The following is a 24,266-nucleotide window of genomic DNA, read 5'->3' on the forward strand; positions in this document are numbered from 1 at the left end:
CAACTCTGTGACATCAGCTTCAGTCAGGTACACTAACAGCATAAGATTTCGTTAAGTGAAACACTCATTTCTTGACCTTTACTGCTCAAGAAAAACATCTTGTTCCTTTGCTCAGTCAACCTGATACCAAACAGTTAACTAGGATAACTACAGTCTGCTATGTGTGAACTTTTCAAGATTCTGTACCACTTAAGCAGGAGTTTGGAACCCTTTGTTTTACCTCATTTTTTTACCCTGATATGAAACAAAAATGTTAAATTGTTACATTCAGTCTCCATCTTTAGTCTGACCATACTTCCACTCTGCACTGTGACTAAAGACCAATGCGTGCACAAGAATCTCAGGGTTATTACGAGTGGAGAAGTGTGAATAATCAGTTTGATCTTTCTATTTTGAATTCTGTTATTTACTAGTTTGTTGCTACAGATCACACATCACAGAGAGTCAACTAAATGAAAGCAAATAAATTTTTCCAGATACCTTTTCTATTTTTCATATTCAATTCTCTATTTTTCTCCTTTTCCCTTTTTAAATTTGGATTCCATAACAACGAGAGTAGCTTTTGTTTAAAATTGCGAAATGAAGAATTACAATCAAATTAAAATAAAATGGATTTTAAAAGTGCAGTACTGTCCAATCAGAAGGAGTTTTTTTACATTATAAAGCAGCCATTACCTTCTATGTATACCTATTCACCAATGGACAGAATACATTTGTACTAGCTGTCACTCACCCAGGCGGGCAGACACATCCAGCCAGACAGGGCTCGTGTGATGAGCAGGTGAGGTTGAGCAGGTAAGACTCACAGGTGCGCTCACAGGACACACCCCTTCCCGGCAGGAGGCCATCCTCCCCTTCTGAACAGTTCTGGTAGATCTGACCTTCTGGACACAATCTGTCTGTAAGTAAAAATGACATCACAGATTTTTTGTAGATTTTTCACTGTCAGTTTTAAACTGACAGTGAAGAAGAGTGAATAAGGAGTTTGTTAGGTATGAATGCTGAACAACATAAACACATCAATGTTTTAGCTCATGCATTATTAATCTTCACTATCAAAAAAGGCACTTTTTCACATTTTCTTAGGACTGTAATTTCTCACAATACTCAGAGTATGAAAGTTGATATGACACAAACATATATCCACTGACTTTTTTTCTTTTGGCTACTTCCTTTAGGGGGTATCACAGTCAGTCACCTGCCTCCATCTCATTATATCCCTAGCATCCTCCTTTGTCACACCCACCCTCTGCATGTGCTCCTTCACTACATCTGTATATCTTCTCTATAATTCGTCTGCACATGTCCAAACCATCTCAGCCCTGCCTCTCTAACTTTGTCTCCAAACTGTTCAACCTGAGCTGTCCCTCTTATATATTCATGACTAATCCTGTCCATCTTGGTCTCAAAAAAACTCAACATCTTCAGCTCTGCTACATCCAGCTCAGCTTCCGATCTTTTTGTCAGTCCCACTATCTCCAAGCCGTACATTATAGCAGGTCTCACTACCATGTTGTAAACTTTCTCTTGTTGTAAACATATACCATGTTGTAAACTTTTACTCTAGCTGCGATCCTTCTATCACAAATCAGCCTGACACTCATCTAGACCCACTCCACCACACTCGAACATTCTTTACTTTTCTTATGTCTGTTGCTTTGGATGGTTCACCCCAGGTATTCAAACTCATCCAACTTCATTATTGCTTCTCCTTGCATGTCCATCTTTCCTCCTGTCTCCCTTCACAAATATATTCTGTCTTCCTTCTACTAACTTTCATTCCTCTTCTTCACAGAGCATACCTCCACCTATCCAGACTCTTTCAACTGCTTCTTACTCTCACTACAGATCAACATATTAGCTGCAAATATCATCCACAGACACTTCTATCTGACCTCCATCACAATTTGTAATACCACCCCCACCATGAACCCACCACTGCATACCTCACATTGTCTCACTGTCCTTTTAAATGTCCTGCACTATCCTCACATACTTCTTCTTCTCTTGACTATAAGAAAGATCCACAAAGACACAGTACAACTTCTTCTGACCTTCTCTATACTCTCCAATAACAAAGCAAACATCACATCTGCAGTGATCTTTCCTGGCATGAAGCCATATTGCTTCTCACTGATCATCACCTCTCTTCTTGACCGAGCTTCAACATATACACGGTAAGGTTCATCCCCTTTGTCACTTTGTAGTTACTACAGATCTGCACATCACTCTTGTTCTTTAAAACTGGTACCAGTACACTTTTTCTCCATTGCCCAGGTATCCTCTGACTTTCCAAGACTGTATTAAACAATCTGGTTAAAAAGTCCACTGCCTTCTCTCCTATATATCTTCATTATTCCACAGACATGTCACATTGGCCAATTGTCTTTTCACTCTCCATCCTCTTCATACCTGCCCTCACTTCCTCCTTACTAATCCTCTGCACTTCCTGATTCATTAACATTCCTCCATCTGTTCTCTCTCTCATTTTCTACATTCATAAACTCAAAATACTTCCTCTATCTTCTTAACACGCTCTCTTCACTTGTTAGTACATTTCCATATCTATCCTGAATCATACTAACCTGCTGCACATACTTTCCAACTCAGTCTCCCTCCCTACCTAATCAATGCAAGTCATTTTGTCCTTCCTTGTTTTACAGCCTCATGTACAACTTATTATAAACACTTTCCTTTCCCTCTTCTCTCTTTGCTGTTCACCCAGCCTCCCAAACTTACTTCTTTACTTTCTTCATCTCCCTGACTATCCCACTTTTCTTTGCTAACCTTTTCCTTTTATCACTGTCTTGTACTTCCTCATTCTACCACCAAGTCTCCTTGTTCTCATTTCTTTGTCCAAAGGACAAATGCCTTCTTGGTAGTTTCCGACTTCAGCTATACCCTTCCAGTCATCTATAACTCTTCCCTACCATCCAGATCTTGTCTCAATATCTTTCTGAACTCTGAGCTCTAAACTCCTCTTCAACTTCTATTATTCAATTCTTGTTTTTGCCTTAAGATTAAAAAAAAGATCGGATAAACAAAATCAAATGGACTCACCAGTGCCTGTTTGTGTTTGGGACACCAGTCTACCATTCAGGCAGAGCCTGCAGGAGGCACAGAGAGACATTACTCACCTTAATGATGGCAACTGCAGAAAATTCATAGAATTTTCACATATTTAAAATTAAATACACGTTTGGTACTTTGGTGATAATGTCAATATACTGCAATGGATGTAGTTTCTTTTATTTGTCCTCTTACATTGACTTTGTTCATTTTTGGTAATTTCCCTAATATGAGTTTCACCAAATTAGAAATTTAAAGAACAGATTTATACTCCCCAGGTGATTCAGTCTTTCTCAAGGTGGAAATTATATTAGCTTTCTTCCACACATTGTATTGTTTCACCAAAAAGGTTGCTGATTACAGCTGGTCCCTATACAATTTAAACAAACAGCCTGTGTTACATTACTTGAAAGTCTCCTGATGTTGGATCTCTGGACAGAACTTGCAAGAAATCCAACATCATTTCCAACAGGAAAGAAATGTTCCTGTTTTGTTTTTTGTTTTTTGTGGAACTCTAAAACGTAATATTTTTAATATGCAGGGAAGAACCTAATAAGCTCTTGGCCTAACTTAAAGTAACAATTTGAATTAAACAAAGCAACTTTTTTCTATTTGAAATTTTTTTAATTTTCTGGAGTCTTTTGTTCATTCAAACATTTGACTTGAAACACTTGATTGAAAAGAATATCTCTAGAAAAATATAAACTTTTCTTACACAGATTTTCCTTTTATGTGGTCGTGACTGACAGGAGGTAGAGCTTTATATCACTATGGAGCCTTTTTATTGAGAAAAAAATAGGAAATCTGAACCACAGCAAACCAGAAACTTTAGACTCCTTTGTTCTGAAAGTAAATTCTGCTCCTCAGTACTGCATTATTTTAACTGACTAAATTAAAGGCATTTCCCAGTGTTTTCTGCGCTTTCTCTAACTGCTAACCAAACTGCCTCATGTAATATCAGTAATGTCACAGTTCATTGTTACAGAATTTATTTACAAAAATAAAGCCTGACACTCATAAGTCTAGACTGAAGGTAGAAATGAAGGGGAGGAGCTTACTGAACGCCTGCTGAAGTCATGATCACATCTCCTGGTTCATAATCTGCTCCGAGGAAGCTGCAGGGGCACTCGCTCCTGGAAAAAAAGAGACAACCTGACTTGAACTTGTGACAAACCTAAATGGACCGACTTTGGTTCCCCCATAAATATACATTCACTGCTTAATTTTTTTCCTTACCAATGTTAATTACAGAAGTGGAGGGGGGCGAAATAGACCAGTCTTACTTGAAAAAAATACAGTATTGTATGATTTATATAATATACATTGTGGTAATTTATGTTTAGCTAAGGCTAAAAGCCTTTGTAACATATAGGCCAGTGCCACACATCAGCTTCTGTACTACAAATTCTTTCTCACTGGTTATCAGATATCTGTCGTCCCCAGCCCGAGTGGGAATGAAAGGGGGGTTTCACGATGAATTCCTTGATGTAACTCTATCACATGGTAAGTAAGGCATGGCGCTGCACTAGGATGTAAAAACCTGGGACATTTAAGAGGAATTAAGCTGCATGTCTTCTAGGGCAGAGCAAGCTAAAAAGGAGAGCACAATTACCGAGGTCCTCTGGGTCTACAATGTCTGCAGCAAAGATACCAGGTTTTCTACTTAGAAGCTGACCTAAACTTCAGAGCAGATACAAATATCACTTTGAATGGATTGGTTTGGTGGAGTCACTCCAGCTTCACCACCGTCCACATCAGCACAGCAGGTAGTACTGAAGCTGGTCTGGGTATTAAGTCCCACCTGCTTCATCATATAAATATTTCATCATTTTTTGCCTTTACATACTTCTACCGGCGAATATCACTTCCTTGTCCTTACCTGTGCACACAGGTGTGTGTTCGGTGATTGTAGAAGGAACCCAGAGGACAGACGCAACCTTCCTCACACTCCTCCCCACAGTGCTGCGGGACAGAGAGGGAGGAGCAACGGCGCTGGCAGGAGGACACACAGGTGCCGTACTGCATGTTGGCAGGACAGGTGACAGCTGCAGGGCAAGACAGAGTTCAGCAAAGACTCAGACTCACAGTCAGTTTGGCCTTTTAATGGGAATTAACTTGATGATGGCGTCACTGTATTCTTCATCAAGTTATCAAATTTAACAACAAAGTGTAGAGCTACTGATTGGAGCAGAATGATGGTTTGTGTATGTCTTTTTTCCCCTCCAAGGGAAAAAAGACATACGTCTGTTAATTCATCATTTAAAACTTTAGTTTGTCCAGTCATCTCTAAAGTGTGTGACATGCAAGAGAGCCAATAAAAGCAAGCTGAATGGACAGTGCAGAACCATTTCAGGTTCGTGACATGAGTTCATCCACTGAGTAACGTTCAAGAAATAGACCTGATATCTGTTGTCATCCATAAAACCAGTGAGGCACATGTCATTAGTGTGCTCCAGTATTTAAACAAAGAATGATGTTTGTTGTGGATCTCATTAAAATGCACTCACGTGTCTAACTTAATGACTCACACTGGAATAAAAATAGGATGACAAACTCCTGTGGTTGCCCCGTGATTACCCTAAACCTGTCGGTGACCACTTTGAGTGTAGTTTCACCTTTCAAGACATCCCATACCTTCTTTAGGAAAATTTTTGGTAGGAAGATTTTCCAAAATTACTCCTAAGCTGCCACTGATACTGTTTGATCTAAACTGATTTTTTTTCCCATGTCATTCTCTAAAAGATTAAACTTCCATGAACAGTCCTGCCAATAACTCATATGACATACTGACATATATATTGAAATATCAAAATGTCCTCCAAGCTGAAATTTGAAAATCATCTGTGACCTTGAACGGTGAGTTGGGAGAAATATTTGGATTTGATATTAGACATGAAAACAAAAAATATGTCAGAAATAATTGCTAATTTTGACATCTCTGTAGCAGCAGGTACATTCTTGGACTAAATATGTTTGGCGTGAATGTGACTCACCACAGTCAGATATCTGTGATCGAAAGTCAATGATGACGGAGAATCGACGGCAGTGGCGAGCATAGTGGGCCAGCGACGAGCAGAGGCAAGGCGTCCCACACTTACAGGTATCAGAGCGACACTGCTGATGGAAGGGTGTTGGACTGAGGTACTCATGACAGGCAGCAAACAGATCCTGATTCAGCACATCACACATTTCTGAAGCATAGGTCACTGTTAAAAATAGTTTAGAAATAATTCAAGTAAACAAGTCTTGCTCTCTGTGATTCTGATGTCATGAATCAAATACAAACCCTAAATAAAATATTTTTAAAGTTGTTCATTTATGTCATAATCATTGTAAATTCACTGGATAATACAGATAAATGTGTGTAAAAATATAAGAATGAAAGTAGAAACTAAACTGATTTACACCTTAAACAGAGCTTGGGATACATTTTTACTGTGATATCAACATCAAAATGTCCAAAAGTTTTATAATAATACATATGTTTTATTTTATAAAGCACCATTTACGCAGTTTAACATAATAAATGTTATACGACTGAGTAAATATGTTATTTTTCTCTACTGAAACAGAAAAGAGGAAGAAGAGAAACTGACCAGCCTGCTGGTGTGTATCACAGGGATCAAGCTGAGGCGCACTCAGGCTGGACAAACATGCAGACGAAACCTTCCAGGCATTTCCAAAGAGCTGAGGAGTGCTTTCTATCATACCCGATGGAGATCTGAACAAAAACCAAAGCAAGGAATCAGTATGACAGCACATAGATAGAAAAAAAGTCATCGTGTGAATGAAGAGTTGCCTTTTGATTTTTGTGGTTACAAGTGTTGTTGTGTTCACAAAATAACATTCTGATAATATCAGAATCAGAATAATTATTAATTCCAGAGGAAATTATGTGGTCACAGTTGCTCAAAGACAGTAAGAACAGTAACCAACTAAATTAAATTAAATATTACAAGTTATAAAATATAACAAAATAGCTATAATTATAAATATTACTGAATGTTACACAAAATTAAATATGTGTAGTTGACATTAAGGTGCCCCTCTTATTATACTGACTTTTCTCTGTAGAGGATGTGACATCAAGAGTGTGCACTGTGACATCCACATCGACCCCATGGATTGAAACAGGGGTCACTGAGCATGGCAGGAGATTATATATTATTGTACTCAGTCCTACAAATCTTACAAACATGGTGTCTTACTGACTTACTGAATCTGGATGGCATTACATTGACCTTCAGTAACACTGTGAGGAATCCTGGAGTTGTTTTTGACCAGGATATGTGCATATTAACCAAATATGCATTTATGATATCTCTTGAATTAGAATCATCCCATCTCAGTGATGTTGAAAAAGTCATTTATGCATTTATTGCTTGTAGGCTGCATTACTGCAATTCTTTATCAGGTTGCCCTAAACACTCACTGAAAGCCTTCAGTTAACCCAACATGCTGCAGTGAGAGTACTGACAGGGTCTGCAAACAGAGAGCATGTTTCAGCCATACTGACTTCTCTTCATTGGTTCCCTGTTAAATCCAGAATCAAATTAAAAAATCCTGCTCCTCACATACAAGGTCTTGAATAATCAGGACCCATCTTACCTTAAAGACCCAATTATACTGTATCTTCCCAACAGAGCACTTTGCTCTCAGACTGCTGGTTTACTTGTGGTTTGTCAGGTATTTAAAAGTAGAATGGGAGGAAGAGCCTTCAGCTTTTAGGCCCCTCTTCTGCGGCTCCCATTTGAATTCAGAAGACAGACGCTATCTCTACTTTCACGATTAGGCTTTAAACGTTCCTTTTTGATAAGCATATGGTTAGTGCTGGATCACGTAACCCTGAGCCCTCCCTTAATTACACTGCAATAGGGGGCTTCCCATGATATACTGAGAGGTTCTGTTCTCCTTCATTCACTCGTTATGTTTATACACCACTTTACCTATCTCGGGCTCCCTCCCCTCACCCCAGCAGGTTGTAGCAGATGGTTGCCCCTCCCTGAACCTGGTTCTGGTGGTGGTTTCTTCCTGTTCAAAGGGAGTTTTTCCTTCCCACTGTTCTCAAGTGCTTGCTCATAGAGGGTTCTTTGATTGTTGGAGATTTTTTCTTTCTTTCTTTCTTTCTTTCTTTCTTTCTTTCGGTCTTTCCCTTAAAGCTCTTTGAAACTGTTGGTGTGATTTGAAGTTGCATACATAAAACTGAATTTAAAGGCATTTATTTGAAGTGAACTGCATTTTTTAAACTTTTAAAGAAAATATGTGCAGCATTAAATACACATTTTACTTGTACTTCTTTGATCCTTCTCTGCAACATGCTGGACCTGGAACTGATACGAGTACAATAGCAAGCTAGAACCGACTGACACGGGAGTCCCACCTCCGCCCAAGCCACTATTAATCAGATGGGTTTCACCCAATTCTCTTTGAAGTAGAATAGCTGCCTGCAGTTCTTTCTGACTTACTCCTCTTCTTTTTTGCCAATAACTATGCAACTAAGTGTCTGAAATGACTGCAGCTGCAAAGCAAAGCAAAAACAAAACAAAAGGTTAAAATTGTGCAAGTCATCACTTTAACTACAGTCTTTTAGTAGTGCTTCGGGAAAAGTGACTTCTTAGCAGCATACGGGCACTTCAGTCAGTAACTGTGATGTATATCCATTTACAGCTGTTAGACAACATCCGCCCTTTATAGTCAGCCATTACGATACGGTACAGTGGAGCTCCTATTCCGCTAACAGTAAATTCCTTGTTGAAGTGGCGTGTCCAGTTGGGCGCTCATCTAGTCCCCCTAAAAGAGCTGATCATAGAGCTGGGCTTTTGATGCTGAGCCGCCGACCAGTGTGCATTACAGAGAGAGTAAGTGTGAGAGGGAGAGCACTTCACCATCACCTCCCTCTTTGCCTCTGAAACAAGAGCATGCACTCTCTCTGTATTATTGGAGGAGGGGTTAACCAAGAGCGCAAGAGGGATCAAAGGTCAGCCAGCACACACTTACAGGAAGTCGTCTTGAATGTTGCCATTGAAGGTGCCGCACAGCCCCACTGTGTCATCCTTCCACAGCTCATCCGTCTGCAGGTAGAGGCGAAACTCCTTCCAGCTGTACTGCAGACGCAGGCCGAACGCCGTCCTCACCTGGACAAACATTGATGATAGCTCCTGGATGTGGAAGAGGTCTGCAGGAGATATATATAGGACATTATTTAGCTCAAAGCTGGTGGTTTGCAAAGCTTGTTCTTTTACTTTATATTTTTCCCCCAAACTATGGATCAATCTACCAGTCTACAAATCTTCGTCTTTCTTGCTTTGTTCCTGGTACACTTTTACATCACTTTGCAAATTATCACTATAGACGGGGCATCAGCAGCCCTTGTGCACCAATACTAATTAATTGATTAATTAATTGTAGTTACAAATTCTATAGAGGAATCTTTAATAAATAAAACATAATTGAGTAAGAGTGACAATGAAATTTATATCACACATATCCAAACACATATTTTAGTGGAATCCAGCTTTTAGGTAGCTGCCAGTGTAGACTGTACAACAGCCTATATCCCAAAAGTATGTCATTCATAATAAAACAGCCATTTCAGTTAAAGCTGTTTGTGGAATTTTATTTGGAACTTGTTTCCTTTTCTTCTTTATGTGTATAAGTACAGTTGTATAAAATGAAGGAATGGAAAATCTGTAACAGAACATAAAGAGCAATAGCTATTAGTGTTTTTATTCATTCAGGTTCAAAATATCAGATCACTCTCAGACGCTGTCAGATAAAGCACACAAAAGCCTGTTGACTTGGTCTGAGCATTACTCGTGTAAAATGAGTAATACTCAGAGGAAAGACATTTTGTGCAACACAATGTAGGAGCTAACCCAGTAAAGTATTGTGAAAAATTTTCATTCAATAGCACAGCTGTCATTCAATCTGTCCCTGCCATAACCCACAGAGTGCTGAATAAAGTCGGGCCCTGGATGAGAACAATGCTGGAAGGTGATAAAAGATGAGGAGGTTACCATCAGAATAGGGCAGGGAGATGCGGTACTGTCCAGCAATGAAGACCTCTCCAATGTGACTCAGAGTAATTTCTGTTCTTGGATCTTCATCAATTACCAGGTTAACTGACTGTATGCAGGCCCCATCCAGATTCTGCAAATGAGACGAGATGGTCTGATAAAGCGTTCAGACAGTTTCCCAAACAGTTAAGCAGAATGAAATGATGGGAAGAAACACACTCAAATAAAGCACTCTTCCTGAAAAAATGAGGGAAATATAATAAAGAGAGAGGGCTTTAGTCTGTTAGCCAGGTTGCTGGTGTGTAGTGATGGAATAAATACCCAAATCTTTAAAAATGGAAAATAATATTCTGATTTCAACCTAAGGAAAAGTCTGAAGTCGCACCAGTAGCCCCTACAGAGTGTACTATGCATAACCCACCCTACAATGATGTTAGATGGAAAATTTCCACCATTACTGGTAGTTTAATCTGTAGAAACAAATCTCTGCATATGGACATGCAAATTCTGAAGGAAGGGATATTGGTAATCGCTATTTTTTTTGTTGATCAATCACACTTTATCACGCTTTTGTTGCATGCAGGAAAGAAAATGGAGATGCAAGAGACCTGCTTTTGTTCTTATTGTTTACCATTTACCAGTATGCATATTTCCTTATATTTTCTATGAAAAGCTACATATGTAGCAGGCTACTGCATACTCATTTAACAAAAACATTAAGGCTCAACTTTAGTAATAGATCCAGAGTTTAAAAGCTTATCAGATAATAAAAAGTGGCTAATAATAGAATCAGGTGACAATAGTAGAGAACAGTCTATATGGTATATATGGAAATAAATAATCACAGGCACATGGAACATGCTCTGCAACTCACTGTACTGATCTGCTGAAATAAATGAAGACACTGTATTTCTTTATCAACAGGGTTTTAAGAAGGCTGGAATGAATGGTTTGGTATGTGAGTTTTAAACTGGAGACTATGTTGCCTGTTCTGCCTGGTTCCATCACTCAACACTGGTGCCAATAAACCTACAATAATAGATTTTTGTTGTTTCTTAAGGGCAGCAGAAACAAGGCTGTAAATACAGCACTGACATAATATAATGACCCTCTAAGCTGATGAAACTAGCAACTGGTGGTTTCTTTCAGCCCCGCTGCAACTTTTGCCCTCCTCTCCTAAACAGCACTGTGAGAACAGTGGCAGTGAATCAGACCAGCAAAAACACACACATGAAACCAAGTAAGCTTAAAGAATTTCAATCAATCAATCTTTTTTTTAAGGTCACGAGCAGTTGTCCAAGCATTTCACTGCATATCGTACTGTGTATGACTGTGTATGTGACAAATAAAATTTGATTTGATTTGATCTTTCAGACATACAGGTGACTATGCAGTCCATTGTTAATGTCAAAATGTTTCTTATAGCTAAAATGAAGTCATTTTAATTTTATGTGACAGGACAATTCAAGTGTTTTAGGAACTTTCAATGCACAATTATGCAAAACAATCACATAAATACCAGGCATAACTGGTGACAATGGTTATAGCAGTTGACATCTAACAATACCCACTGACAGATATTCCACTCCTTGGGCCAACCATTGTTAAAACAGAAAAGTCTTGTCTAATGTATCAGCAGATTGTACAGTTTGACTATAAAACTTAATGGAGCTATAAAATATAAATGCTCAAGGCCATCACTAATTCACAAAATCACCCAAGTTACTCTGGCTCACTTTTATTTCAAAGGTAAGGAAGTCTGAGTGAGACAATAAACAACCTGCTGCTATGAATCATCTCTTTCATGAATGGCAAAGCCCCGTAACCAAAAGGTTTTATCATCCCTCCTACTCTTCCCATCATTCACCTCCTGTTTTTGCATAACCTCCTCTCTGTCCAAGCCCCCCACCCTTCCAGTGCCCACTTCACTACAAAGCTGTCCGCAGCTCTGTCAGTCAGGCTAGATAAGGTAATCCTGTTTAGTTGGCTGTTAGAGGTCTCGGGCCTTGGCTCTGACAAGTGGGACATCTCATATCTCCCATCACCTGTCTGCTCAGCAGCTCAAAAGTCTGCCGGGAAACTGAAGGCTCAGAGATGAGGGGGAAAGAGACGAAGCTCTCAGTCTTTTGTAGGTTTTTCTTCATGATCATTATCGGCCAGAGCAGTTGTAGCAAGGCTCTAAAACAAAAATGACCTGGACTGAAGGGAGTATTAAGCACTTACACTATGATATGATCTACATGAAAGACAAATTGCACGTATTTGTAAGCCGAGCAAGTGAATAGTTCTGATTGCAGTAGGTAAAGTGGGGGAGTTGTGCAGTCTGTCAAATAGGTAGGAAAATGTAACAATCATGTCAGAACAAGTAAGCAGATGATGTGTAACTCACAGCTCCACAGGCAGTGTTCTGGATGGTTACTGTAAACTTTGCTGAATTGCGACTCTTGGCGAGGACATACTGGCATGTTGCAGGAAAAGTATAGATCCGTCCGTCAAAGGACTGAAAATACATGTCACCTGTCACCGAGCACTCGCCTGCAGACAGAGTGGTACATTTACTGTGAGTGTCCATGTGTGTACTTCAAACAAAAGTTAATGCAAATGTATCCCATTCCATAGCACTACTATAGCAATAAATAAACAGTCCTGTGCATATTAATCAATTGACAGTTTATGTTTTTCTCTCTGTGTAAATATCACACCTCGTCTGTTTTTGGTCCACAGCTATTATTGTGAGCTTTCTCCAGCCTTGCTTTGTTCCATATCTAATATAACTGCTTTGCACTTGGTTTTTACAAGGAAGCTTGGTTTTTCTATGCACACAAACCACAAACTTTATTTCCCCCTTAAGTATAAAGATTTTTTTCTTCCATTCTCCCACAGCATTCTTCTGCACATTTCTTTAATTTGTGTCTCTTAAAATCAACAAGTTCAAACTTTATTAACTTGCTACCATTCTGAAAATGTCAAGAATTATTGTTCCTCTTGATTCCATGAGTCCATTCTTTTTTTCCCCATTTCTAACAAGGCAAAATCTGTTCTTCTACTTTTGCCTTAGTCATCTTTCTTTTTCAAAAATAAGCATATATTCCAACTTTCTTTTCACTGTCCAACAGGGGCAGGTGTTTTATAGTATATTACCAATAAACTCTTCTCTTCCCTTAGTACACTGTCTTTTCTCTCTTCTCAAAAATAGTTTTCACACATTACTTAACAATGAACCATCAAAGCCAGAAGTGTTTTGTAAATGCACTAAAGTGACTAAAATCACTCACTAATTACTAAAATTATCCATTTAAAATTTATTTCTTTAGACTTTTGCACTTGGTTTAAGCCACTTTGGCATGTATGACAGCCTCAAGTCTATTGGGGAATGATTCTCCAACCTAACTCTCACAGTCCCCATCAAACACTTTCATGGAATCATTGTATAGACTGAAAGTATTTAAGTCTGAAATCAAATTCACTGAATCTTGTTGAAAAATTTACTAGTCGAGTATATCAATAAACATTTCCCACAGGGGAAAGGGACAAACCTGGGCAGCTGTAGTCAGTGCAGTTCCACACTCCACCCACGCATGTACTGAAACAGAAAGCAGAGACGTCCACAGGTGGCTCTGGGAACATGAAAGGCTGAGCTAATCAGCAGGATCACAGAAAGAAATTGGACTCACTGCACCCAGGTGGTCAGATCTGAGAAGATTAAAAGGACTGTATGGGGAGCGTAGGATAATATCTTGTCTTTAATACACAATACCGCAATTTTTTATTACACAAGGAAAATCAAAGCTGTCACGTTATGAAGTGTTGCCAGAGATGTTATTAAAAAACTGTAAAAATAAAACACGCCTCACTGTTCCCTAGCTTTTTATGGGATGAAGAGTATTTAAACAGACAAACCAAAGACGTTTAAGTCTCTTCATCCAGATATTTATGATGGCATACAAGGTAACAGAAGTGCTACCGCTGCTCACCAGGTGTTGCATTCCTCCTGCAGCGTCTGACCAGATGGATAAAACATACCGTGGTACTCACAGGGACAGTCAGAAGGCATTACACAGCCTCCATCCTCATATATAAGACCTGGGGACAAAGATTAGAGATTCAGATTCAGACTTCAGATCATCTGGGGATGAAAAAAAAAATCACAAGACTGATAAGACAGAAAATGCAAATAATGTGTTAAAAGTAAAGTATAGGCAATGTAATAACAGTATTTTTATTATTATGAGATTTATGTTAAGGCAAACTATAAAGATAAGGAACTATTTTGGATAGGAACATAAGAAGCAGAATCTCAACAGACACTCACCATCGGGACAATAGCATCCATCCAGGCAGGCGAGCTTACTGTCAATACACGTTCGCTCCAGGTTGCAGGACTCCGGACAGCAGCTGATACATTCCCTGTGCTGCAGTCCTAGAGAACACCGCTTCACTGGTCACAGAAACAAAACACAACACATACGTCAAAGCTTTAAGTTTGCTTCTGTAAAGCCCAATTACTCTTGCTGCCATGATCACTGAAATACAGGTTATAAACTGAAATTTGAACCTGACACGTCTGCAAAACATAAACAAATGTGCTCAATTAGCACCTTTTCTAGCTAGCTGGTGTTCATTAGCCTGTTAATAACCTGCCCTCCAGTTAACTTCCACACTTAAATATTCTTAGTTATTTTACATTAGATAGCCCTTTATAACTATTTTACTAGTATAAATTATTTTAACCCAGCATCTGTGCCTGTAAATTATTCCACATTCATATTTTGTTTTATCTACTATGTTCAGGTAAATCCCTTTGTTATAAATCTTTATAAATCATGTTTTTGGACTTGACTTTATTTTTTTTAACCTTGTAAATATATCATTTATCATCTGAAATAAAAAATAGAACAATTTCAGCTACAAGTAAAACTAAATGTATCATTTTTCTTCTGTTCTTCCTGGCACACATTTTAAAACACCTGGAAAAACGTACCACACTGAGGAATGTGCTGCCTCCACTCATGCAGTGGGTGGTCAGCATGGGCGCATGCCCGGGCGTACTCGGTGAACACCTGGCATACCACATCACCATTGGGATCCGACCTTCAACAGGGTAAAAAACAAAAAGGAACTCTTTGAGAAGAGCCAGGAGAGGTGTAGCTACAGAGCCAGTTACGCTGAAATGAGACTGTGCAGCTCAAATAAATAACTACTCACCAGCTGCTCTCACCAGTTTCCAACTAGCATACAAAATTAATAAATAAAGCTATATAGTTTTATACTTATAGTTGGCAAATTGTAGTGTAGCTACATCAGCCATGACAGTGATGACTTCAGACCAAGTGAATCATGTCATAAAGTAAATTCTTTCTTTAGTTCTTTAGTTGTAGGAACAGATTGCCATGGCTAATCATGGACGTGAGCCATGAAAGACACAACTGAGTGTCTTTTAGAGTGGGATCATTTTGAACGAGTAAGTAACCAAAGTGCTCACAGTCTGAGGACATGGCTTGAAATGCAAAAACTAAAATGTGGGTACATAAGGATATGTGCAAAAAAGAGATCTCCAACCACCTGTGCAGGATGTTACTAATTTTAGATAATGTTACGTATGTGTCAAACTTTTAGGATGTTTTGATTTGCTTCAGAATTAGTATCAGTATCATTCACTCTGCTGTCATGAACAATATCAGCAGAAACTAAATAAATGTTTCTTCTAATTTTAAAGTAGGAGAAACATTCCACACATTTCGCAAGGATAAACTATGGATACTAATGGTTCATACCATATAATTTTGACAACACTCAGATTTTTCCTCAAAATGAAACCCTTCCAACAACCAGATCTTAAATCGGTTGCTCTTACATGCAGAGGTCGTTGGAGCAGCTGGCCATGTAGGACAGCGGACTGACAAAGTCATGGCAGCTTTGAAATGGTGGATCCAGCAGCATTGCACACACCTCCTCCACCTTCTGTCACCACAAAACACACAAAAACACTTTTTTACTCATCTAGTAGGTAATTGTCTCAGTTTCATCTCACTCATCTCGCAGTTGCTGTTTTATTTGACACCTTACCAGTAAAACATGAGATTCGACTGTAGCACAAGGTGAAGGGAAGCCAGCAGGCACCATAGGACATCTTTCTTCATGTGGATGTGTCTCTACCCAGCTATTCCCAAACATTTCAATTTCATGAGTCAGCACGCCTAAGAAACAGATATCATGCCTGTTTAATTATGTCAGTAGTTTTGCCTCCTTTACACTTCTTCAAATCTGGAGTTCGGTTGAGTGTTTTAAAAGAAAAAGTGAGCCGTGTCTTTTCTACTTCATGGTTCAAGGATCACCATCAGTTTTAACCTTGACCTTTCACTTTTTAGCTGAATGTTAAACTTATAACCACTGCTTACCAGTCATGGCTCAGCAGAGATGGCAAAAGTACACAGATTCATCACTTAAATAGAAGTACAGATACTTAATTTTTCAATAATCTCTTTTATGGATATAACTTCTTCACTCAAGCAAAAATTAAAAAGTACAGACTCTGAAATGTACTCAAAGTATTAAAAAAGAACTAGCTCCTTTTCTATTTTTTGCCAAGTTAACTAAAACTCATGTCATATAAATACTGTAATAAAAAGGAATACAGACTTCATCTCTTATAATTCTAATGAACGTACTCAACTTGAATTTTATGTGTCATGAAGAACAAAAGCAGATAAAAACAAAGAGATTTTTAAAAAAAAAAAAATCTATCTCTATTTGCTGTTGCCTGCATTGTAGAGGGTGGCTTTGCTTCCTCGCCTAAAGAGAAAAATTTGTATACTCAAGGGTTAAAGTGGAATTCAACAGGTGTGAGAAACCCTAAGATCAGTTATAGCTGCTGCTCTTTGTGGATTTACACAACTGAAAGAGACATAAGCAGATGCTACATGAGCAATGATCTCACCATAGCTCGCCTTCAGGTCATCGTGGACGTCGGCATTAAAGTTACCACATAAGCCGCAAGTTCTGCCCACAAACTCTGGACTGAGCTTGATGTAGACAGAGCCGCTTCGTCCCTCCCATGCCAGCGTGAAGCCGTGCTGCTGCGTTACCAGCACGTACTGTGAAATCTGCTCCAGCTGCAGGTCGTGGATGTGATGAGGCAGCTGCAAACTAAACACAAACAGGGCGATTCCAGTATCATATAAACACCACCTTACCTGAGGAGAGGTAAAATAAAACATACAGAGAGAAAGCAGCTAACCTTTGGCCTTTGAAGGTCACATTGGTGGCATGTAGCCTGACTTCTCCCTCCCATGGCAGGAAGAGGCTGACAGATCTTTGGCAAGTGTAGGGGTCTGAAGTACAGGCTGGGTCGTTGTGGACCTACAAACAGAGAGGTGGGACATTAATTTAAAACAGGTGTGGGTTCATTACGGATCTGCGCACAAATAAAAACTGTGTCATTGAAAATGTCACAATTTTCATGTTATTCCTGGCCTGTCACAGAATTCTTATAATGCACATTTAATTTATTTTTTTTAAAAAAACAGTCTAGTTCTTTTTTAGAAACTGTCCGGGGAATGAAAATCCAGCCAAGTTATATATTCTTAGCTTGTTGTAAAACAGTAGTAGGACTCTCCTCAAGTCAGATTTACCTCAACAATACAAGATATTTGTAAATGAATTTAAGCTACCTATCCAAGGAATCACTGACATAGAACTTACAAGGAAATTTTTTGGACCAAAGTGCACAAACCTTTAGGGGTTTCGTTCAAATCCAGTGCTGAAAATAGTCCATAACAAATGTATTGTTTGCACTTTTTTGAGTAATTAAAAAAAAAAAGAAACTGAATCCAGCTATTTTAAAAAATTACATAGAAATCGCATTTCATTTCCATTAATTTAGAACCAATGGACCAAATAGTTCTAAAAAGCAAAAGTATTTAAAAAGCTGAAACGTGATCCTAAAAGTAACACACACACCTGCCACGTTGTAACATTTTTGAGCGCCTCATTTTATTACAAAGGAAAATGTCATCTCCTCTCCTCCTAACATGCTCTGTTAGGATTGCTGCACTGTGTTTTCATATGTTATCATTACTGAACTTCATTATTTAATTAATCCAAACTACATTTGGATCTTCTAATGTCCCCTGTTTAGGTTGGTTTTCCCCTACACAGATAAGGTATCTGTTGCCTGTTCAGGGGAACAAAGTCCTAGTCTGTTGCAGATACTTTCAAGGCATAGTGGGTAATTGCAGTACTTAATGGTAATTGACTCTAATAACCAGATAGCTTTCACTAATGTTCAGAGCAGATCTTTTCCTCAGGCTGAGTCTGAAAAAAAAGAAAGTGTTTTGGGGCAGGAGGCCACAGAGTCCAAATTTTCCCCAAACTGGAGGCAGGCGTTGAACCGAAAACTACTGGGCAGCTGCTCACCTGGAGGTTTTATTTCACCCCAGCCCAGGTCCATGTGGATGACTCACCTGGACAACGATGCTGGCCTGGGTGGTTTCCTCACAGTCCCTCAGTAAAGTATAGGTGCACCGGCCTGGGAGGTAGTAGTAGAGGCCGTCAAAGGTCTCAAAGTTGTACTGACCCCACGTCCTGCATGTCATCTCCCTCTCAAAGCCAGAATTTGGAACTAGGAATATAAACATGAAAATTTCTCTTTTCATTTCACTTAATTAGCCATTAAGACACAGAAATGCTACAAAACACCCTAACAAAGCTTTTCAATTTAGCACCTTTTAGTATTTATTAGTGTTATATTTTTGTCCACTTGTTAAATGTACAGTACTGTGTAAAAGTACAGAGTCACCGACTCAAAAATCCCTCTGAACTGAGTGAATGTGTACTATAAATTATTTTTTAAAAGATGTAGAAGACAAAATGACTTGATTTCTCTTTTTTTTTTTGGGGGGGGGGGGGGGGGGGTGTATATGCTGAACTTAAGAGAAACAGATTGGTAACTTAAATTTCTGGTACAGGATAGCTCAGAGCATCTTAAACATCCTCCCTGAACTGCTCTACAAATTTCATTAAATGACCTCTAATGCTGTAATAATAGGCCTGTGCACTTTTATGATACTGTATTGAACTAACAAGCTGGTTGATCATTGCATATGTGTGAATTTTAGATAGAAAGCACTTAAAGCATAGAAACAAGTACTTGTATGAATGGATGTGAATGGGTGAATGTTGAAGGCTGTAAAGTGCTTTGAGTGTGAAAGTATAATCATCTCTGGATCTCTTTCACAACATCTCTTTTGTCTGGTCTCCCTTCCATCACCCCCATCCAATCAAGGCAGATGGCCACCCCTCCCTGAGCCTGGTTCTGCCGGATGTTTCCCCCTATTAAAACAGTTTTTTCTTACCACTGTCACCAAAGTGCTTGCACATGGGGGTTTGCCTGATTGTTGGAGGTTTTCTGTATTTTTTGAAGGGCTTTACTTTACAATATGAAGCACTTTGAGGTGACTGTTGTTGTGATTTGGCTTTATAGAAGTAAAACTGAATTGAATTGAAGTAGAGTAGAAATCCACTATATAAGAACCAGTCCACTTACCAATTTAAAAGAGTGTTGTCAGGGTTTACCTGTCTGACATCTGTGTCCAGTAGCCTGATACAAGCTGCAGTCACATGACTCCGACTGAACACATTGTCCTCCGTTCAGGCAAGGAAATGCACAGGGCTCCCCTGAGAGAAAACGAAAGGACAAGCAAACAATTACACTGTTTCTCATCAGACTGGAAACCTGAAAGAACAACTCCATGAATAATTTTCATTATTTCTAATAATGAAAATTATTATTATTAATCAGGAACAATAATATAGAAATAGTGTTTTTCTTTCTCATAAAAGCTATGTGTACCACTGGTTAATTTTCCATCCTAATAACCACTACAACTGAGTTTAAGTGTTTGTCTGCAAGGTATATATTTAAGGAAGTCACCATCTGCCTCTCTGCATTCACGTGGAGTTGTGTGGCTCAAACAAATGTTCCAGTCATTGAACGAACCACCATCCCCCAAATGATAGTTTTTCATCCTCCAATAAAACCATCTGCTCAATGGCCTTCCATGCTGTCTGCCTAGTGGGCCATGTCCCACGTTAACATAGGTAAAAGCCATAAAGGAATCAGCCATGGGAGGGGGTCCAATTAGTCAAGCTGCTTTCCTCATGTTCATTCTGTGAGGCACAAGTACTCATTTGTCTCATTTGTTGCTCCAAATGTACACAACGTTACTAGGTTTCGATTACAAGCTGTAGCCAGGGAGGTAGAGGAGGTCATCTACTGACTGGAATATTTGTGGGTCGATCTCTGGCTGCTCCAGCCTGCATGGCAAATATCATTGGGCAAGATATTAACTCCCAAGTTCCTCTCTGATGCATATACACACACACACACACTTTTGGGGTTGTTTTCACTATTTCTTTACCACAAATATGACCAAGAACATGGCATGTGCACTGAATTTGACCAGGTTTCTCCTTTTTAACAGACGTCTAAAATGTTTTTAGAACCACATTTGAGGAAAATGGTATAAAGAAAAATTGTTATACTGAAGTTCTCCCTCAAACATTTGTACATTCATCCTTCAATCATTAATAAGAACTTTGTGAACCTACCTGGAATCCTACGAAACGATGACCCCAGGGCTTCCTTCACCTGCCTCGTCAGCAGTGAAGTATTAACTGGATGCTGGTCTGTTGAAATGGCTCCATTGTTGGTTTTTCCAAGTAACACTGAACCAGATTCATTTGATGTTACTGAACTGGTCAGAAATTGTTCATATGGTGCTGAATTTGACCTTGAGTGATTATTAGACGGTAAGCTGTATGATAAGTATTGTGAAGTATTTAAGGTGAGCATGGTCTGATCATCTGGAGTGTCTAGCGACTGATTTGACCATTCTGAGACAGCTTTTAATTGGCTTTGTGTTGTCTTGCTAGATTTTGTACCTGTGCCTTTTAATTGATCAGATATGATCCTAGTGGGTGCATTAATAAAAGAAGAATTCTTGGCTGGTGTGGTGCTGCTTGGTGATTGGCTAGAACTTGTTGTGCTGGTTAGCCAGATTAACTGGTTAGCCAGTGTCTTTTTTGATGATTTTTTAGCTAAAGATGTCCTGCTTGTTGATTGGCTGGTTGGTGTTGATCTGCCTGATGACTGACTAGGTGCTATCACTGTAGTCATTGATGGTTCATTTTGTGACTTGAGTTCTTTTGTCACAGTTGTTGACTGGCTGTATAATGTTGTGCTTCGTGGCAATTTGTTGGATTTTATTGCAGAGGATGGAGATTTTTTATATATTGGTGTGGTTGTTAGTGGTTGGCTGGTTTGAGCTATACTGCCTTGAGATGAGCCAGCTGATGCTGATCGGGATGATGATTGACTAGCTGGTTCCAGGCTGTTTTGTGATTGGTTAAATAGTGCTTTCTCAGCTGGAGATAGACTGGCTGTTGCTGTGCTGCTTGATACTTGTTTGGTTTGTTCTGTTCTACCTCGTGATGGGCTAGTTGATGCTGGCACGCTTGGTGTTTGAGTGGCTAGTATTGGGCTGGCATGTGACTGATAAGATGGTGTTTTCTTGGTTAGTGACTGACTGGATGCAGCTGTGCTGCCTGATGAGAAGCTGTTTTGTTCTGTGCTGCCTTGTAACAGGCTAGTTGATGCTGTGGTGATTGGTGATTGATTTGTTTGTGCCAGGCTGCCCTGTGACGGCATAACTGATGGTGATGGGTTTGATGATTGACTGGCTGGTACTAGACTTTTCTGATTTTGTGATTGGTCAGATAGTGTTTTTCCAGTTGGTGATTGAGAACCCAAATGATAACTGAATGGTGCTGTGCTACCAGGCAATTGGCCGTTTTGTGCCATGCTGCCTGGTGAGTGTCTTTTTTGTTCTGTTGTGCTTTGTAGTAGACTAGTTGATGCTGAGCTGCTTGGTGATTGGCTGCCTGGTGCTGAGCTGGTTTCTGAATTTTTAGATGGCACTGACATTGTTGGTGACTGATTGGATGAACCTGTATTGACTGCAGAATTGTTTGTTTGTGCTGTGCTACCCTGTGAAAGGACAGCTGATGCTGAGTTTGATAACTGACTGGTGGGTACAGGACTTGTTCTTGATTGGTTAGATAGTGTTTTCTCAGCTGGTGATTGACTGGATGATACTGAGCTGTTTTCTGTTCTGCTTCCGAGTGATTGAGAAGGTGATGTTGATGTGGTTGGGAATTTGCTGACTGTTAGAGGGCTGGTTTGTGAGTGTTTGGATGGTGCTGTCTCAACTGATGATTGACTGATTGGTGCTGTGTTCCCTGGTGATTGGCTGGAGGACATTGTTCTTGATGGTGTTTTACTAGATGGTGCCGTGACTCCAGACGATTGGCCAGAGCTCATGGTCCATGAGATGTTTGGTGTCCTTTCTGCAGATGATGTAAGGTTTGACACAGCAGCCATGTTGACCAGCGATTTACTGGAGGCAGATATGTTGGTTTCTAATGTAGCGATTGTCATCTGGAGGTGCTTCAGGGAGAAAAAAAATTGTATCAGCAAGTATTTCATGCAACAGTTGCTATACAATAATAATAATAAGTCATACAGCTTGAATCTGATCCGAAGTAGCAATCTTTCAAATCCTCTTACAACTAAATATGTTACATCTGATCATTTTCATATTGGAACTCAGTAATGTTTGGCAAGAAATAAAGAGCAATTTCAGCAAACTAAAATAAAGTCCTTGTAATGCTTTGCTGAATTAATTCTGTAAGTTTAATATCAAGCTAATCTAAAGCTAAGCTAAAGCTAGTGTTTTGTCGAAGAAAAATTCCTCCCGGAATTAGGCTGGATGTTGCCAAATTAGAATCATGATCGGCAAGGATGGAATTGAGGTGGTGCTGGGAAAGGAAGAGGCTCTAAAGAAAAGACCTGTCATCCAGCCTTCATTAACGCCTGCTCTGTGACTTACAACACAGTTTTCCTTTCCAGCTCAACAACCCAACTGACTCCCTTTTGGTTGTGTCTGTTTCCTCTTTTGGATGACCTCTATTGTCTAAAAGTATTCGCCCCTATCAATCTGTTTCATTTCACTATATCGATGTGTGATATGTGAAATTAGAAGGCTGGTAAAGTGTTCCCAAAAGAGTAAAACACTGGGGGAAAACACTTGATATCTGGAATGTTTTGGCATGGTGATTTCCATATTAAGATAACTGGATATTTTACAAAAAAAAAAACCCACCTTAACAGCAGGTTTGGTTTTAAAACATTCTCATTACAGTGGCATTCCAAAATTATCAGTCCAGCCTCGGTTCCACACTTTTACGTGACTGGATACTTGAGCTCTGAAACCCAGCTTTTCATCTCAAAGAGCAGGAACAAAGCAGGTGGCAAGGGTGATGTGTAAGGGGGGTATAAGGGGTACCTGACTATGAATTATTAATCGGTGATCAGTATCAGAAAAACAAAGAGGGAGTACTTCACATATGTAAAAGCACTATGTCAATCTGCATATAACAATGCACTGATTAAACTAAAATTAGAGCAGTTAAAGCTGCTCTAATTTTAACAAGGACATTAAACAGAGTTAAAAAAAAATACCTACAACATTTTTTTTAGCATATTTTGTTTGCTAAAAAAATATGCTATTCACAACATAGCATATGAATAGACCTGCAACCTGTGCTACTAATTGCTTTGCTCCTTTATGGGCTCCTATAGTTTGGACCGGATTCTAATGAACCAAAGGGAGAACAAAAGAGCAACCACATTCAGGCAGATAGCGGCTCTGACAGAGGAAGAGCAAGACAACAGAGCAGCTTCTTTATATTCCTGCTGGGACTCCTTCGCATGTCGAGGAAGCAGGGAACAATGCACACTGTTTATATATTTTCATATATATCTCCACACTGAGTGACAGCCTGAACTTAGCAGATAGGGACATTTCTGTGTATTTGTGCAGCTTGAAATGCATTTTTAGACCGTCCATCAATACAGACATCAAATTTTGGGGAAAACGACAGACTTCTTGGATTGAAAACAAGTTAATTTTTATAATTAAAAATTAAAAAGTCATACATTAAGATTCTGCAATAAAACTAGAAATATGTTGCATTTCACATATATTCAACTAACTTATACTTAAGCAAACAATTGAGTCTTTTAGGGAAATTAAAAGTGAAAAACGTAAACACTGTGTATAA

General features: G+C 39.2%; 1 protein-coding gene across 1 annotated transcript in view; it reads right to left on the reverse strand.

The window, feature by feature from the left end:
- The window catches only part of otog (otogelin), a 58,139-nt gene extending 39,460 nt beyond the window's left edge, over nt 1-18,679 (reverse strand). The window contains exons 1-18 of the mRNA XM_006804468.3: nt 18,548-18,679; nt 17,323-17,444; nt 17,023-17,231; nt 16,152-16,282; nt 15,940-16,046; nt 15,067-15,176; nt 14,398-14,523; nt 14,060-14,168; nt 13,622-13,668; nt 12,475-12,620; nt 10,086-10,218; nt 9,067-9,244; nt 6,666-6,790; nt 6,063-6,275; nt 4,949-5,114; nt 4,128-4,202; nt 3,061-3,107; nt 734-899 (exon numbers count right to left, since the gene is read on the reverse strand). Coding sequence (XP_006804531.3) covers nt 734-899; nt 3,061-3,107; nt 4,128-4,202; nt 4,949-5,114; nt 6,063-6,275; nt 6,666-6,790; nt 9,067-9,244; nt 10,086-10,218; nt 12,475-12,620; nt 13,622-13,668; nt 14,060-14,168; nt 14,398-14,523; nt 15,067-15,176; nt 15,940-16,046; nt 16,152-16,282; nt 17,023-17,231; nt 17,323-17,444; nt 18,548-18,679 — 2,342 coding nt within the window. The remainder of the gene's footprint in view (nt 1-733; nt 900-3,060; nt 3,108-4,127; nt 4,203-4,948; nt 5,115-6,062; nt 6,276-6,665; nt 6,791-9,066; nt 9,245-10,085; nt 10,219-12,474; nt 12,621-13,621; nt 13,669-14,059; nt 14,169-14,397; nt 14,524-15,066; nt 15,177-15,939; nt 16,047-16,151; nt 16,283-17,022; nt 17,232-17,322; nt 17,445-18,547) is intronic.
- Nucleotides 18,680-24,266: the final 5,587 nt, after the last annotated feature.

This window comes from Neolamprologus brichardi, chromosome 1, assembly GCF_056152115.1.
Source record: "Neolamprologus brichardi isolate AB-2024 chromosome 1, ASM5615211v1, whole genome shotgun sequence".
Classification (NCBI taxonomy): Eukaryota; Metazoa; Chordata; class Actinopteri; order Cichliformes; family Cichlidae; genus Neolamprologus; species Neolamprologus brichardi.